Source organism: Vombatus ursinus, unplaced genomic scaffold, assembly GCF_900497805.2.
Source record: "Vombatus ursinus unplaced genomic scaffold, bare-nosed wombat genome assembly UNPS02014812.1, whole genome shotgun sequence".
NCBI classification, from domain to species: domain Eukaryota; kingdom Metazoa; phylum Chordata; class Mammalia; order Diprotodontia; family Vombatidae; genus Vombatus; species Vombatus ursinus.
The window spans coordinates 52217828-52234287 of NW_020954590.1; the positions used below are offsets into that span (position 1 = coordinate 52217828).

The window sequence follows — 16460 nt, forward strand, 5'->3', positions numbered from 1 at the left end:
AGAGAGAGAGAGAGAGAGAGAGAGAGAGAGAGAGAGAGAGATGAAGGGGGAGGAGGAGAGAGAAGGGGAAAGAGGGAGGGAGAGGGAGAGAGAGAGAGAGAGAAACAGAAAAGAAAAGAGAGGGAGGGAGACAGAAAGAGAGAGAGAGAAGGAGGAGGAGGAGAAGAAGAGAAGAGAAAAGAAGAAAAGAAAAAAGAACAGAAGAGAGACAGACACGGACAGAAACTCTAATGTGAAGCTAGGAAAGCAGAATCAAAGGACAAGCAGAGTAGCCAACCTTCCTGTCAACAAGCCTTCATCCAGACTTGCAATACCCTGCTAAGTCCTGACCTTATTTCTTCCTGAAGTAGAAAAGCCTTCTGGGGTGAGTAGCCAAAGTCATGACGACATCACCTGATATTTGTACAAATAGGAGACTGGGCTCGGTTCATCAACTTGCTCAAATTCAGAACAGGCAGTGAAGAATGCAGTGCCCCAAGCTAAATCCTTGAAGGAAAATGATCAGGCCTAGAAAAATTAAGGTTCTAGGAAAGAATGTCAGTTGGATTTGGATAACCAATAACTATTGGATCTATGTCCCTATGAAAGTAGTGCCATACTTCCTCCTGCAAGATACCTGAGTAAGCATCATCTCTGTGAGCTCATTAAGTGCAGGAAGGTGGGGGAAGTATGTTGTATTACTCCAAGTACATGAAGAGTGCATTGAAATCTTTACTCTCCTCCAACAATTCTAACTGTTGCATCACCCATTTGTAGTTTAAAGGCAGCAGAAGGACTTCAGGGACACAGGCAAATTCTTGGCATAAAGCAGACCTGGCCCCGAGAGCCAGAGGTCTAGACAAAGGAGCAAGTTAGAGCTCCTTTCTTTATTACGTAAGCCCAGACATTCCAACAACCAATAACATTGCTATAATAACAATTCCTTTAACTAATGATGTAAGTCAGTCAGTTGTGAGTTTTGAAGACAGAAAATCTGGTAAATGCTACTCAAAAATGCTTGTAAATTTATTAATTCAATTCTGTCCCATGTATTTTCGGTCAGTCAATAAGCATTTATTAAGCACCTACTATGTGCATTGTGAAATGGTTGTACCCCATTGGGAAGCTGTCAAGCACATACTGGCACACTCATAGGTAGAGAATACTTCTTCCATGATCTCTACCTAATGCCTTGAATGAACTGGCCAATCATGCCAACAGCCAATTTCAAGCCAACTAAAGTTCCATGCCTGATGATATCTATTTTAACTGCCTTTAAAAAATCAGAAAAAATCCAAGAAGATGCTAGACGGTGCTGCCTATTTAGTAAACAAACAAAAGTTTGGTGTTTTTTTTTTTAAATAAGGGTTTCTTTTTCTTCGGTGAGCTACAACAGCATAGAAAGAGACTGAATTGACACTGCTCAGCTTTGCCCACTATTGGGGGCTCCCCTCAAAGAGTGGATTCTGTGTGACAGCTTTCAGTTTTAGTGAGCAGGATCTGAATGAAGACCAGTCTAAGAGTCAGGAGACCTGGCTTTTAGTCCAAGCTAATCATTTCTGTCACCTTAGATAAGCTGCTTCATTTCTTTGAACATTCTATGCTTCAGTCATCGTCTGTCAAATCAGGAAAGAGAATGCTTACTTGTACTATGATCTTGTTTTAAGGATCAAATGATGTTGCTTTGAAAAAAAGCACTGGAAAAATCTAACAATACTCTGCTTACCATCATCACCATCACTGTTGACATTTATAGAGTATAAAGCGTGCAAAGTGCTTTATCATACGTTCTCATTTAAGCTTCACAACAACCCTGCAAGGTTGTACTGTGGGAATTATTATCTCCATTCAAGAGATGAGAAAACTGAGGTTCAGAGAAATTAAATGATTTGCCCACAGTCACAAAGATGAAATGCCTGAAGCAGAATTTGAACCCAGGCCTTCTTGTCCCAAAGTCTGACACACTAATTCACTCTGTCATGCTGTCTCCATCAACAACACAGTTGTAGAGTCAAAAGAAGAAGAAAAAAAGCCTCTGAACAAATAAATAATTGTAATAAAACTTGCACACTTTACTGGGTAGCAAAAGTAGAGAACCTTTCAGGCCAGACAATTGTGTGTAAATAAGACTTCATATAATAATACTAATGTAGTGTTTTAGGATTTGAAAAGCATTTTGTAAATACTATCTCATCTTATCCTCACAACAACTCTGGCATATAGGTGCTATTTTTATCTTCATTTTATAGGTGAGGAAACTGAAGTCAAAAGGGGTTAAGTGCCTTCGATCAATTTATCAGTAATCAATGAATAAACATTTATTGAATGTCTACTATGTATGTGCCAGGCAGCGTGCTTGCCTGGGGACACCCAGCTAGTAAGCATCAGAAGCCAGATCTGAACAATGACAACATTAAGAAGGGACAAAACACAGCCAGTGCTCAAGCCATTTTGGGCCCAGAATAAACTGTTATGATTGATCAAACATCCTGTCTTTGATTTTACCCAGTACAAATTTGTATCTCCCTCCCTGCCAAAAACAAAACAAAACAAAACAAAATCTATTAAAACTACATAAATTCACAAGTCAGTAAAAATACATGGCTTAATTCTGAAGTTACGTTTTACATTGCTTATTCTTTTTCTAGTTTTCAGTTTTGTGCCAGTTGGTCTTAAATTGCTTTGCCAATTAATGAAACAGTTACACATTCTAAAAGTTTGACCATAAGCTGAATGTTAAATCTTGGAATGCTTTTACAATAAAAACAATGTTAGGTTCCCAGGCTAGACCATCAGATAGATTACTAAAATCAAAATGTACTAAATTACCAATAGTTCTGAATCTTGGGAACAAACGGTCATGGGGCTTAAGAACGAAAAAGGGAAAGGTTTCTTAATTTTCTATGTGACAGGGTTACCTCAGCCCTTAACACTTAGATACCCCACCCTGGCATGCCCTACTCCCCATTAAAGTACTCCATACATGCTCAGATTTTTAAAATCTAGCCAATGGCTCTCATTCAATCTAGCCTGCTTGTCTATAAAAGCGTCACAAATGCTCAGATTCCTTTAAGAGTCTGGCCAATATGGCAAATCTTTAATAAACCTTGTCTTTGGCTGAAAAAAAAGTACTCCATACATAAAAATTATCTATTTTATTCCCCTCTGGGGGAAAGAACAACTAAGTGCTAGGAGGATTCAGTTATTATTTCATAGATACAAAGAGATGTTCTGAAATCTATAGTTTTAGAAAGGTGCCTGGGGGGGAGGGAGAGGGGTACTGCCAATCTAAGAGACTTTCTTAGTCACACAGCCAGTATAGATGTGTCAGAAGCAGGATCTGAACTCAGGTCTTGGTTACTCAGAGGATGAGATCTGTGAATTAATTTGCTTGATAAGAACTAGCACAATGGGTACAGCTGGTATCACATTAAATAGGCTTCAGTTCAAGTCTCTCCTCAGGTCCATAATTGGTGGGTAACCTTGGACAAGTCACTTAACTTCTCAGTGTCTCAGGCTATTCTCTAAGACCATTGTTGCAAAGAGTGCACCAGTTGGCACTGGAAGAGGGAATTTTCTCCCTGGGAGTTCCTAAATCCATGGCCAGAACTGATTCATACTTAAGATTTTTATATATTTTTATCTTTAAAAGGGATACTTGTCAACCTACAAGAATATCTAATAGGTAGAAATTCAGGTTTAGTAAGGAGAAAAAAGTGAAGAATTCAGGCAGTTATAGGGGAAGATGTTATGTCAGAAGGCACCCTGGACCCTGCTCCGTGCCACCCTCACTTTGCCTGGGAATCTAGACCCTAAGATCAGTTATATTATGCTATGCTATTATGCTATTATGCATTATGCCTTCCCCAGGAACAGATTATTCTTGACTTCTACTTACAAATTCCCAGAGTCTCTCTAAGACTCACATTTTTTCACAAGAGCTGCAATGTCAAAGGTCACGATAAGAGTAAGGTATAAGGTGGGGTGGGACATTTATGTGTTCACATGGGTCACTGGTATATAAGGTATTTAAAACCCAGGGACTGTCTCTTTATACCACACAATCTAGATTGGGTTATTCAGTCAATGTTTAGCTTTTTTGGTTGTTTTTCCTAACAAACCAACATGACATTTTACAAATAGATCAATTCATTATGCTACCTTCTATCTATCTTCAAAGGGGATAGCAGAAAGAACCATTTTTTGACAAAGAGAATACACAACTAGTTTAAACCATAAACCCGAACTTCGAAAATGGATGAATTGGAAAACACAGATTATGGCTCAGGATGGGTACATCTTATTCAGGAGAAACAGCATAGATTTTTCTTAAAGCAGGATGAGATAGGGAGGGGTAGAATAGACTAGTAGATGGAATTATATTCATGTGAGGAAATCCAGAAACCAGAAAAGAGAAGTGCAGTGGACAGAAAGTGGGCAAAGATCAACAGAGACAGAAACAGATGTAATATTGTCATCTGAGCAGACAGACCACCCGGATGGAAAAAAGAAACAAATGAGGAGCCCAGAAACAGATCACAAACTTGACACAAAGGCGTAATATAGGATGGAGGACTTCTAATTGTCTAGATGTCTGCTGGAGCCTTCTCTCTCTGCCTAAAGCCAAGCAGCTAATAACTTCTCAATTTGGGAGTTTATTCCTCATCCTATTAGTGTCTATTCTCTGTTTCACTGTATTGATTCAGCTTTTGGTTACATCATTAACATTTCCAAAGTCTGAGATTTAGCTACATGGGAGACAGCGTGCTTTTCTTCTCTTCTTGAAAAAGAGGCAACTCACTGTTCAGAACGTTGCTTATTCTCTTTCTAATGAGCTTACAAACCCCACACCAGGTATTTTGTATACATCATTTTCCACAAATATATCAAGCATGAGCTACATTTCTTCCTCATTGTCATAGAGTTGCAGCCTGGGGTGGCCCCACTGAGTCCTCAAGCACCAGGAAGCATGTGGCTTCCTCCATTCCTCATTCAGGAACCTTACTTGGGTGGTGGAGAGAGAAAAAAGAACTACCAATGTATAAATACGGCAGCCTGAGGCCATTTAGTGACAGAATAAAGCACTCCTCAATAATCCCAGAGGGCTTCACAGTGATGCGACATGTTGAATAACTCATGTTAATGAGGAAAGCTCTAAGTCATCAAGAAAAGATTAAATTAGGTTCAGTATTTTGTGCTTAAGAGATGGAGACTGGACTTGTAAATTCATTGACATAGTGAACTCCCAGATGAGGAAAATCCTTCTTCCGATGCCAGTCAGGATCTTCTCTACAACTTAAAACTTTATGAGAGTTGCTTAGAACACTAAAAGGTTAAGACTTGGGGTCATATAGCCAGTATGTCAGAGACAGGTCCTGACTCCAGGTCTTCTTGGCTTTCAAAGCCAACTCTTTATCCATTACATTTTCTAACTCTTTGAAGAGAGCAAAGAAATATGTAATCTACTCTAGTAAGATTTCCATTAAAAATTATTTACATAGTAATCTTAGAAGTGAAAAGGCATAAGCTTTAGTGAGCTAAAAATTCATTTATTGGAATACCTCACTCCCTTATGATGCCAGGTAAGTGTGACATTATTGTATTATTATTATTATTACCACTATTATTATTAAAATCGAATATGCCAGTAGAAAGTTCATTACTATAGAGATCCCTAGCAAACTATGCAAAAACAAAAAAAGGATCCGCAACACAAAATATAACTTTGAGTTAAGCATGTACATTCGATTTGATTAGTCTATTCATTTAAAGAATCTATATGGTCATTGGAAAGGCACTTTAACCATCAGTAATCAGAGCCAGAAGGAACCTTAAGGATGATCTAGTATCTAGTCTCTCATTTTTATTTTTCATGTGAGAAAGCGACAACCCATAAATACAGAATGACTTCTCCAAGTTCATGATGGCATAAGTGGAAAGGGGAAATCATATCTCCTAACTCCCACTTTAAGTCTTCTTACACGAAATAACCATTTGGTAAAACTTTAGCTTATATGAACCAAAGTCATTTTAAAGAATTGAACCTCTGTTTTTATAAGTTTCAAATCCACAGAACATCAAAGACATTTTCTTATAAAACTAAGAGCCCTCTAAGGAATAATCTAAGAAAATTAATTAGTCATATACTTGTATCTGCATGGAAACATCATGATTTTAACTAAAACTATTTGAGTGCTATTTCAAACAGTGGAAATAATGTTAAGAAAACCAAGTTCTTTTTCAGAAGAGAGAATGATATATTGACTCAATGACTCTTGTTTCTTGATTACTTACCAATTTAGATAACGCTCTAGAACCTGCGTAGATTATCCCCACAAACAGCATTGAAGAGGGAAGCCATGACAGAACCTTGGCCCTGGGGGAGGGGGTAAAATTCACACTTCATTACCAAATAGCATGTCAATCATAAAAGGCACAACTAATTAGCAGCAGAGCCTGCAGAGAGACCACATAGAGTTAAGAGTGATGATTTGACAGTAATTGACAGGTTATGTGAGATGTATTTTGGTGTCCAATGAAAAATGAGTCAGGCAAAGTCCTCCCTCACTCTTTTGAGAAAGTAAGGAAGAAAGGAAAAAAGAAAGAAAGAGAAAGAGGAAAAAGAAAAGGAAAGAAGGGAGGAAGGAAGGAGGGAAGGAGGGAGGGAGGGAAGGAAGAAGGGAGGGAGGGAAGGAAGGAGGGAGGGAAGGAGGGAGGGAGGGAAGGAAGGAGGGAAGGAAGGAAGGAGGGAGGGAGAGAAGGAAGGAGGGAGGGAAGGGAGGAAGGAAGGAGGGAGGGAAGGAGGGAGGGAGGGAAGGAAGAAGGGAGGGAGGGAGGGAAGGAAGGAAGGGAGGGAGGAAGGGAGGAAGGGAGGAAGAGAGGAAGGAAGGAAGGAAGGAAGGAAGGGAGGGAGGAAGGGAGGAAGGAAGGGAGGGAGGGAGGAAGGAAGGGAGGGAGGGAGGAAGGAAGGAAGGAAGGAGGGAGGGAAGGAAGGAAGGAAGGAGGGAAGGAAGAAAGAAAGAAAGAAAGAAAGTAAAAGAAAAAAAGTACACTCCTGTTTAATTTTCCCTTCAAATTTCTGATTGATCCACTTAGCACTACTGCTTCTATAATGGGGATTGATATGAGATGGAAACAGAGCATTACAAGCCAGAAGAAAGAAGAGATTTTGAATTTTAATCAGAGTCAAACAGAGATAGGGGGAGGGGGAAGAATTCCATCCAGGTTTCTGCATTTAAAAGGTGCTGACAAAACTCACAGTCTTTCAGCAGTGTAGAAACAAGAGTTTAGCACCTAGTTGACAAGGATAAGTAATTAAAATAGTAGGATTAGATGGCGGAATGGGGTGGAGTGAGCTCCCTCCTTGCCCCACCTCTGCTCCTTTCCCTGCAAGGGTCCCACTACTCAGCAGGGTCCCCAGCAGCCTTGTGCCAGGCTTCCTAGGGTCTCCTATGAGGTAGTGTCCCACACTCCTCGATTTTAAGTGAGGGTGCCTTCCATACCATCTGCCCCAGGAATGGTTTGTGGTATGACTATGTGCCAGTCACTGTACTAAATACGTCACAAATACTATCTCATTTGATTCTCACAACAACCCCGGCAGGTAGATACTGTTATTTTCCTCATTTTACAGTTGAGAAAATTGAGGCAAAGGATAAGTAACTTGTCCAGAGTCACACAGCCAGTAAATGTCTGAGGTCAAATTTGAACTCTTCATAACTCCAGGCACAGTGTTCAATCCCCTGCATGACCCAGCTGCCTCCAGGCAGACTTTGAGGAGACAATGTAGTAAGACAGAAAGAATATTCACTGGCTCTGGAGTCAGAGACCCTGGGCTCCACTCTCACCCCTGAATCTTAATAACACATGTATTAATAATACCTTAATAATACCAGTAGGTCATCTGAACTCCCTGAGCCTCAATTACTTTATCTGCAAAATAAACAAGTTGGAGTAGATGTCCTCTAAGGTCTCTTCTAACTATAGTTCTGTGATTACTCTGGGAGTAAAAATTCCTAGTTACAGCTCTGCAAATAAGTGAACTATTCTTTATCTCTCAAATACGTTAAAAATAAAAGTCATAGACCAGTGCCAAATTGTTAAAAAAAAAAAAAATGACTGAGTGTTGTTCCTTCTGTTTGACTAAGAAAGCTTCTTTTGACAAATGTACCCGACAGCTCCACCCAACCAAAGTAAAAGGAATGATATCCTTACAGGACAAGAGCCAAATGGAGAGTGATGAAAAGCCATCTCTACAGCCTCACAAAGGCTGCTTAAACCATTAATCTGACATTTCCTGTACACCCAGTTTCTGGGAATCTTCAAGGACTAAGGAGAAATTTTCTTTGATTCAATTATGGCACTATTAGGAACTGCCTTTTCAGTGTGATTTACAGCTTGTAACATGCTATAATCTTGTCCCTCACAAGAAAAGCACTCCTCTTCCCCAGACAGTCCAGGGTCCAGGTTACTGATGCCCCATCTCACTGCCTGTCACTTATAAATGGGTTTCCATCTAGTGCTTGAAACTCCTGTCATTTTAACAACCGACGCAAACAAATGAAGCTATTCCAGCAAAAGGCACTCATTTCAGGTAATTCAACGCTGAGTGTCAGTTATCGGAAATTGCCCAACATGAATGGTACTTGCCCACAAGTAAGTTCTTCAGAGGTCTGAAGTGCATGTGCAGACACGTCATCCCTCACGCCCCCATTCTGCCTTTGTTCAAGCTGCAGAACCCTGAAAGACAGACAGTTCCTTGCCTGCTGCAAAGCAAAATTAAAACACAAGTCATCTGTGAGAGATTCCCTGGCTCCCAGAAGTACTGGAGTAAAGAGATGTCTGAAATCTAAACCCCAAGGCAAACAGAGTGGGGAAAACAGAATACTGCTTTGGGGCCAAAACCTTCTCCAACGCTTCAAGAAGGGTCAGCCTATTGCTAAATTTCTTCCAGGAAAAGGCTTCGGCATTAAGTGTCTCTGGTTCTAGCCGACATGGGGTACTGCAAACAGGATACAAGCAAGAAACAGAAACAGTCAAGTGTAGTGTTGTGGTAAGAAGGATAGAGGATAGATGTCAACATCAAGAAAGGATCAGCTCCTTTAAGGAAGGAGACTGTGTTTTGGGTAAAATGGCAGCTGGCACAGCTGGAGGCATAGGTCCTTGGTATGTAAGGTCAACGAGATTGCAAATATTTGTTCTTGATTCCCTCTTGCGAAATAAACAAAGCAAACTCCTGCTGGCTTAGATATTCCAAGAGACACCAGTAAGGCTGAAAAGTCACTAGACCTGAAGGAAAAGAAAACATTGCTGGGGAACATCTTGTCTGTTTATTCTTCTACCCCAAAACACAATAAAAAAATAGGGGAAAGAAACAAAACAAAATAAAAACAAGAGTCATGGCTTAAACCAAAAAGATTTTGGCAAATTTCTGAAATATGTGTTGCTTTGCATTAGATACACACAACCTCCCAAAGTGGGAAAGATTATTTATCTCCACATGTGCCATTGACCATACAGACACTCTGGGAGCTGGTACCTGGGTTGCCATAAGGGCACAGAACTAAGCTATCTTCAACACAATTTGAAAGTCATTAGAAGCACAAACTCTGAGTTGGAAAGGAAGTCAGAGGTTTCATCCAAGCAGCACTTAACAGGAATACACTTTTCAACAACACCAACAAAGTCATCCAGTCTCCACTTGAAGACCTTCTTCAATGAAGAGGAAGCTACTACTTTCTGAGGTATCCCACTCTACTGCAAGACAGCCCTAACTGGGAGGGAAATGTTTCTCCTTACATCCAATATATTTAATCTACCTATCTGAAATTTCCACCCATTTTTCCTAGTGCCACCCACTGGGGTAGGAAAAGTATAAAGCCTTTTCTAAGTAACAGGCACTCAAATACTTGAAGGCAGCTGCTGGTTTCCCTTCTCTAGGCTAAACATCCCATTTCTTTCTTATGGTATAGTTTTCAAGCCTTTCCTCATCTTGATTACCCGACTCTAGCTTATCAATGCTTTTCCTAAAATGCAGTGCCCACAACTGACCCAGGACATGGTACAAAAAAGCTATCACCACCCTCAGTCTTGACTATCATGTTTCAGTTAACGGAGCCTAAGAAAGCTTCTTTGGCCACTCTGTTACAATGGTTCATTCATATTGAGCTTAAAGTCCACTAAAAACCCCAGATCTTTCTCATATGAACTTGAAACAGAACATTAGTCAGCCTTACTTTGAGTTTTGCCTTTAAATGTTTTGCATCATTTTCTTCTGCATTTGTGTCTTGAATGTCCCTGCCACCATAACAGCTATTCCAGTGACGTTCTTTTTGTTTATGTGCCCAATTCTTCCAGCCAACTTCTTGACTTTGAGTTTGATGTTAGGGCTGGGCTAGTGCTTCTGGAAGGAAGCAGCTGGCCCTGGTGCTGCTTTCTTGGTGTACTGATGGTTAGGTTATTCCAGGATCTCAGGGACAAGCTGGGGGACCTGCAAGCTTTCTATGCTCCCAAAGTGGTCTGATGGCAAATAAAGGTGCTGCATCCCTGGTCTGAGCCCAGCAAATTCCTGACCTGGGTCTGGATCTGAGCGAAAGCAGACTGCCACTGATCAACAGCAGAGTACAGTAGACAGTAGGCAGCCTCTATCAGTGGCTAGAAAGCTTTGTTCATTCAAAGTGCCAGAATTGTAGGTTCCCCTTTGATCTGAGATGCCTGTCCTGGTTATTCCTTTGCAGGGTGGGCTAGATGCTAGAACTGAGTCCTCACTCTGCTCCTGGTGTTTGAGTCATACAGCTGTTGTTTACTTCTGAAAATCCTCCTTTCCTCCTTTCTCAATATACTGCCCAGGGCCTTCCTATCAAGGAATGCCACCCTTAGGTACAGCTATTTTCTCAATCCACCCTAAATCTGTTACTCAGAACTCAGTAGTGTACAACCAAGCTGCCAGTCATCACCTGTCCCACTCTGGGTAGGCGGTGCCCTGGTATGGGTCTAGGACCTCCACTCTCCCTGGTTCATAGCCTCTTCCTGGACACTGGAGTGCTCCAAACACAGCATGTTTTGTCCAACTGGGCTGGACAAATGACTGTAACTTCTGCTGGATCTCTCCAATAAGATTCAAGCTGTTGCATCTTCTAGTTCAGTTTGGAGGAACTTTTATGGGAGAGATTGCTGTACCATTTCCTGCAACTCTGTCATCTTGGCTCTGTTTCTCACTCCAGGTTGCTTCTTCTTAAAAGTCAATATTCAGGCACACGCTTCAAGGTCAATGACAAAAAGAAAGTCCCTACATACACCAAAATATTTATAGCAGCAGTTTTTTGTACTGGCAAAGAACTGGAATAAGTAGGTGTCCATCAATCAGGAAATGGCTAAACAAATTGCGGCACATGAATAAAATGGAATTTTACTATGTTGCAAAAATGATGACTGTGAAAAATACAGAGAAGCAAGGAAGACTGATATGAACTAATTCAAAGTGAAGTAAGCAAAACCAGGAAAACAGTAAATACAATGATTATACCAATGCAAGTGCAAAGAACAACAACAAAACAACCCAAACTGAATGCTGTGAAATTATAATATAGATAATGAAACTGAATTTCAGACAGCTGAAGTTACTTGCCCAAGATCATACAGATGGTCAAGGGAAGAGATGAAATTGGAACCCAGGTATTCTGTTTCCAAATTCAGGCCTCTCTCCACTATATCATGCTGAAATGTCAACAGGTTAAGAAGTATCTCTGGGCAAAAAAAAAAAAAAATATGGCCTAGGCAGAGAAATAAATCACCCTCCAATCCCTGGTCACTAAGTCCTATGTAGATAACATTAGACCAGCCAAAAAGTGATGTGGTCCATTGGAAAAGGCCTAGACCTGAGAGTCAGGAAAACCAGATGCTATTCCTGGCTTTGTCACTAACTGGTAGAAAGAAAAACTTCTAATTTTGAAGTCAGAAGACGTGGGTTCGAGTGCAGTCTCTGCTGCTTACTACCTGCATGACCTTAGGCAAATCACTTAACTTCCTGTGGCCTTAATTTCCTCTACTATAAAATGAGGGGGGGTGGGGCTGGACTGCATGGACTTTGGAATCCCTTCCAGACCTTGAGTCAGGAAGATCTGAGTTCAAATCCAGCCTCAGACACTTACTAGCTATGTGACCCTGAGCAAGTCACTTAACCCTGTTTGCCTCAGTTTCCTCATCTGTAAAGTGAGCTGGAGAAGGAAATGACAAACCACTCTAGTACCTTTGCCAAGAAAACCCCAAAAGGGGTCATGAAGAGTTAGACATGAATAAAAACAACTAAACACATTCCAGAGCTATAATAATCATTATCTGTGGGACCCAAGGCAAATCACGAGTTCTTTCTGCCTCCATTTCTTAATCAACAAAATGGGGGAAATAATTTTCTCATGCATGACAGTGGGTTGCAATTACCGACTTGTCTATGTCTTTGTTGAGACACTGTGGATGAAGATATCTACTTAATGAGAAATGAGGAAAATTATTTGTTGTTCAGTTGTTTTTCAATCATGTCCAATTCTCCATGACCCCATTTGCAGTTTTCCTGGCAAAGACACTGGAGTAGTTTGCCATTTCCTTTTCTAGCTCATTTTACAGATGAGGAAACTGAGGCAAACAGGATAAAGTGACTTGCCCAGGATCACACAGCTAGTCTCTGAGGCCAGATTTGAACTCAGGAAGATGAGTCTTGCTGACTGCAGGCCCTGACTCTATTTTCTGCTCTATTTAGCTGCCCAGAGGAATATTATATTTTCTCTAAAACTCATAGGGGAGATACCTCTGCTTTTTGGAAGTTTCTTGATAACCATCATCCTAACCTTATGTGACTGAGTACATTTTGGTGGGACAAAGATTTGGGCCAAATCACCCAACACCAAAAGAATACCCCTCTCAACCACAAACTACCAAACAAATTAAATTAAATACTCGGAAACAAACACTTTTGCACAAATGTTGGGTGTAGCCACTGGCTTAAACCACATTTTTTTAAAAAGTTAAATTTAATCCATTTAAAGCATGCAGAGCTTGAAGAATGCAAGGCTATCAAAATTGGAAAAAAATGAGACTGATGAGTGTATGGAACTGTGTATTGAATTACTGAATATGGACTGAACTAAACAGATGGTAGGTTTTTATTTTTCTTTATTATGAACTCCTTAAATATCAACACACATGAATATTTCAATAGACAAAGAAAAACAAAGGGGATAGGCTGGGGAAATTCTGTTATGTTCATTTTTTCCATTATATACATCATTTTGTTGTTGTTGTTCAGTCATTTCAGTCATGTCTGACTCTCTATGACCCCATTTGTGGTTTTTCTGGCAAAAATACTGCAGTGGTTTGCCATTTCCTTCTCCAGCTCATTTTATAGATGAGGAAACAGAAGCATAAAGGGTAAAATGACTTGCCCAGGGTTATACAGCTAGTAAGTGTCTGAGGCCATATTTGAACTCAGGAAGATGAGTCTTCCTAGTTCCCAGCCCAGTGCTCTATCCATTCAGCTGCCCCCATACATCTTGGACTTTTGTTTTGGTTTGGTTTTTTGGTACAATTCAAGTTTAATAGAGTAGTTCCAACACTGCCCTACTTGCCTGTGTCCCCTTCTGAAATTCCTCCTGCTGTTTTTTTTTTTATTTTTAAGTGATTCATTGACAATCTTTCTTCCTTTTTCTAGTATCACAGTGCCACTCTCCCCAACTCTTCCCCACCAAAAAAAAAAAAAGAAAGAAAAGCATCCCTTATAACAAATAAGTATAGCCATGCAAAACAAATCCACAAAATGGTCATGTCTGAACATGCGTATCTTAACCTGCACCCCTTAGTCCATCACCCCTCTGCCAAAAAGTGGGAAGCATCATACATCATGAGTTCTCTGAAGTTGTGTTTGGTCATTTCACTGACCAAACTTCTTAAGTCCTGCACAGTTGTTTGTCTTTAAAACGCTGGTGTTATCATATAAACTGTTCTCCTGGTTCAGCTCATTTCACTCTATATCAGTTCATACAAATCTTTTCAGGATTCTCTGACACCATCTGTTCCATCAAGTCATGGTACAATAACATCCCATTACATTTACCTATCATAAGTTATTCAGTCATCCCCTAGTTGATAGACAATCACATTGTTTCTAGTTCTTTGCTACCACAAAAAAAAAGCTACTATAAGTATTTTTGCACTTATGGGCCCTTTCCCCCTTTATTTCTTTTAATCACTCTTGGGAGTAGAAGCCTAGTAGTGGTAATGCTAGGAGGGCTGTTTGATCATAAGACAGACTCATTCTGGACTTGCATGAAAATAGACAGCTCAAAATAACAAAGGATGGGGTCAACATTTCTGAAGATATGTAATAAACAATATCCTGGGACAAAACTACAATATTATTCAGAGAAGGCCTTACCTATTCCCTGTACTATTTACCAATCATGATGAACAAAAACCACTTGTAATTAAGCTGTGAGCTGGCTGCCACACATGGATGCAAACACTGCTCAGAAAAACCCTGCACAGGGTAAAGAAAAGAGGGACTCCATCTCTAATGGGACCCTACTTATTTTGTAGTCAGCACAGGACAGGGGTGTCTTCTGAAATCTTTTCACATAAATCCAAGAATTGAAATAGGCAATAGTGCTGTCATGGATACTGTGAACAGCAAGGAAAACACTGGGGAGGGGGGTGGGGAATCAAGTATTATTCAAATTCTAAAGTAGTATTATTTATTAGAGGATTGTTGTTATTTTTTTAATCTCCGCCTTCTCCCATATGGAAGATGATATTTTCTCCACAGATGCAAGCAAGTAAGACAACACCTGAATTTGCAAGTAATTATGGGCATTTTACAGAGAGAAAGGAATCATCCCTTATAACTGAGACAAAACCCTAAGAACCGATGCCAACAGGTGGGAGGTCTTGGTGAAATAAATAGATTTTTGTTTTCTTCTCTTGGCTTCGAGTCCAAGGAAGATGACAATTTAAGATCCAGAAATGCCATTTTTCTCTAAGTACAAATTAGGTGCCTATTTCTGATATGATGGGCCCCTGGCAAATGGTTTTATAAACATTAACTACAGTTCCAAATCTCTATCCGTGGTCCCACTTCTGGGCACTCCTGGTACATATAGAAAGGTCTACCCTTAACACACACTGTTATGATCTATCCACTTGTATTCCAGTAAGCACTAGTATTATTCATACTTGAAAAGGTACCCTGTATTTCCTTACCCTCACAATCTTGAGCAAAAAACGCAAGATTTACTTTCCTCTGCAAAATTTACCCCCTGGCAGACAGCCACTGGCAACAGCAAGTGAACCTCCAAAGACTTGGTAACACCAAAAACCCTACCTTGAGGTTGTAACACCTAATGTTTTATGTAACCAGCTCTGGCCATGTTTTCTTATTTATATTATCCAGAAGGTTCCAGCCATTTTGGGGAATAAAAAGTGTTTCCGTTGACATTGTCTCTGTCTCTCTCCGTGTCTCTCCCTCCCGCCTCATCCCTCCCTCTTCCTCCCTCCCTCCCCCACCTCTTCCTTTCCCTCTGATGGTGCCAGACAGTCAGTTTCCACAAAAATCACATAGTAGAGATCTGGCTTTTTGGAACTTGATTGAGGTAGAAGGAGAAAAGTGTGATTTTGTATGTACTCTTCACGCTATGTTAGAAGAAATTTTAAAAGTAATTCCGATAGAAGTGAAAATATTTTTGAAAAAAGATTCCAGTGGTCTTTGATATAACTCTGGATTTGATTACTATAGAGAGTTAAACTACTATGGATAAGGTATTGGGCTAACCTACAGATAATTCTATTATAATTACATGCATACTTTGACATTCTAATTAGCTCTGCCAATCATCAAGGATCCTTTCAGCGTTTGGCTGGTAAACCAATAAAACTAGTACTATTACTGCTAACAAATCTCATTAATTCTATTACTCTGTGTACATTTTTTTCCAAATAAAATCCGGTTTGGCATTTTGATCATTGTTCCCTTCTACAGAGCAATATTATATTTATTGGAAGGAACAACAACAAAAATTTTCATAGGAATAAAAGATCTAAAATCTTAAGGAAGATAATGGGGGGGAGTAGGAGTGGGTCAGGCATAGATTCCTAGATCTTAAGCTGTATTATAAAACAGTAATCATCAAAACTTTGGTATTGGTTAAAAAGCAGTAAAGTAGACCAGCAAAAAAGATAAGCAAGACCCAGAAGAAATTGGACATTGTAGCTCATTGTTCTATAAACCCAAAAAACACAAACTACTGAGGAAAGGTTTCCCTATTTAACTTCAAGGAAAACCAGCAAACAATTTGGTAGGAAATAGGTTTGGACCAGCATCTTACCCCATATGCTACAATAAGAGCCAAATAAATACACTGCCTAAAATATAAAAGCCATTGGAGAATGGAAGTATCTCTCAGTTCTATGAATAGGTGAAGAATTCTTAACTAAACAAG

General features: G+C 40.0%; 1 protein-coding gene across 3 annotated transcripts in view; it reads right to left on the reverse strand.

The window, feature by feature from the left end:
• LOC114054319 (transmembrane protein 241-like) overlaps positions 1-16460 on the reverse strand; it is a 170157-nt gene that overhangs the window by 120187 nt on the left and 33510 nt on the right. For 2 of the 3 annotated variants that reach the window (XM_027877534.1, XM_027877533.1), the window contains exon 4: positions 6274-6355. The exons of the other annotated variant lie outside the window; for it this stretch is intronic. In XM_027877534.1, coding sequence (XP_027733335.1) covers positions 6274-6355 — 82 coding nt within the window. The remainder of the gene's footprint in view (positions 1-6273; positions 6356-16460) is intronic. 3 annotated transcript variants of the gene reach the window in all.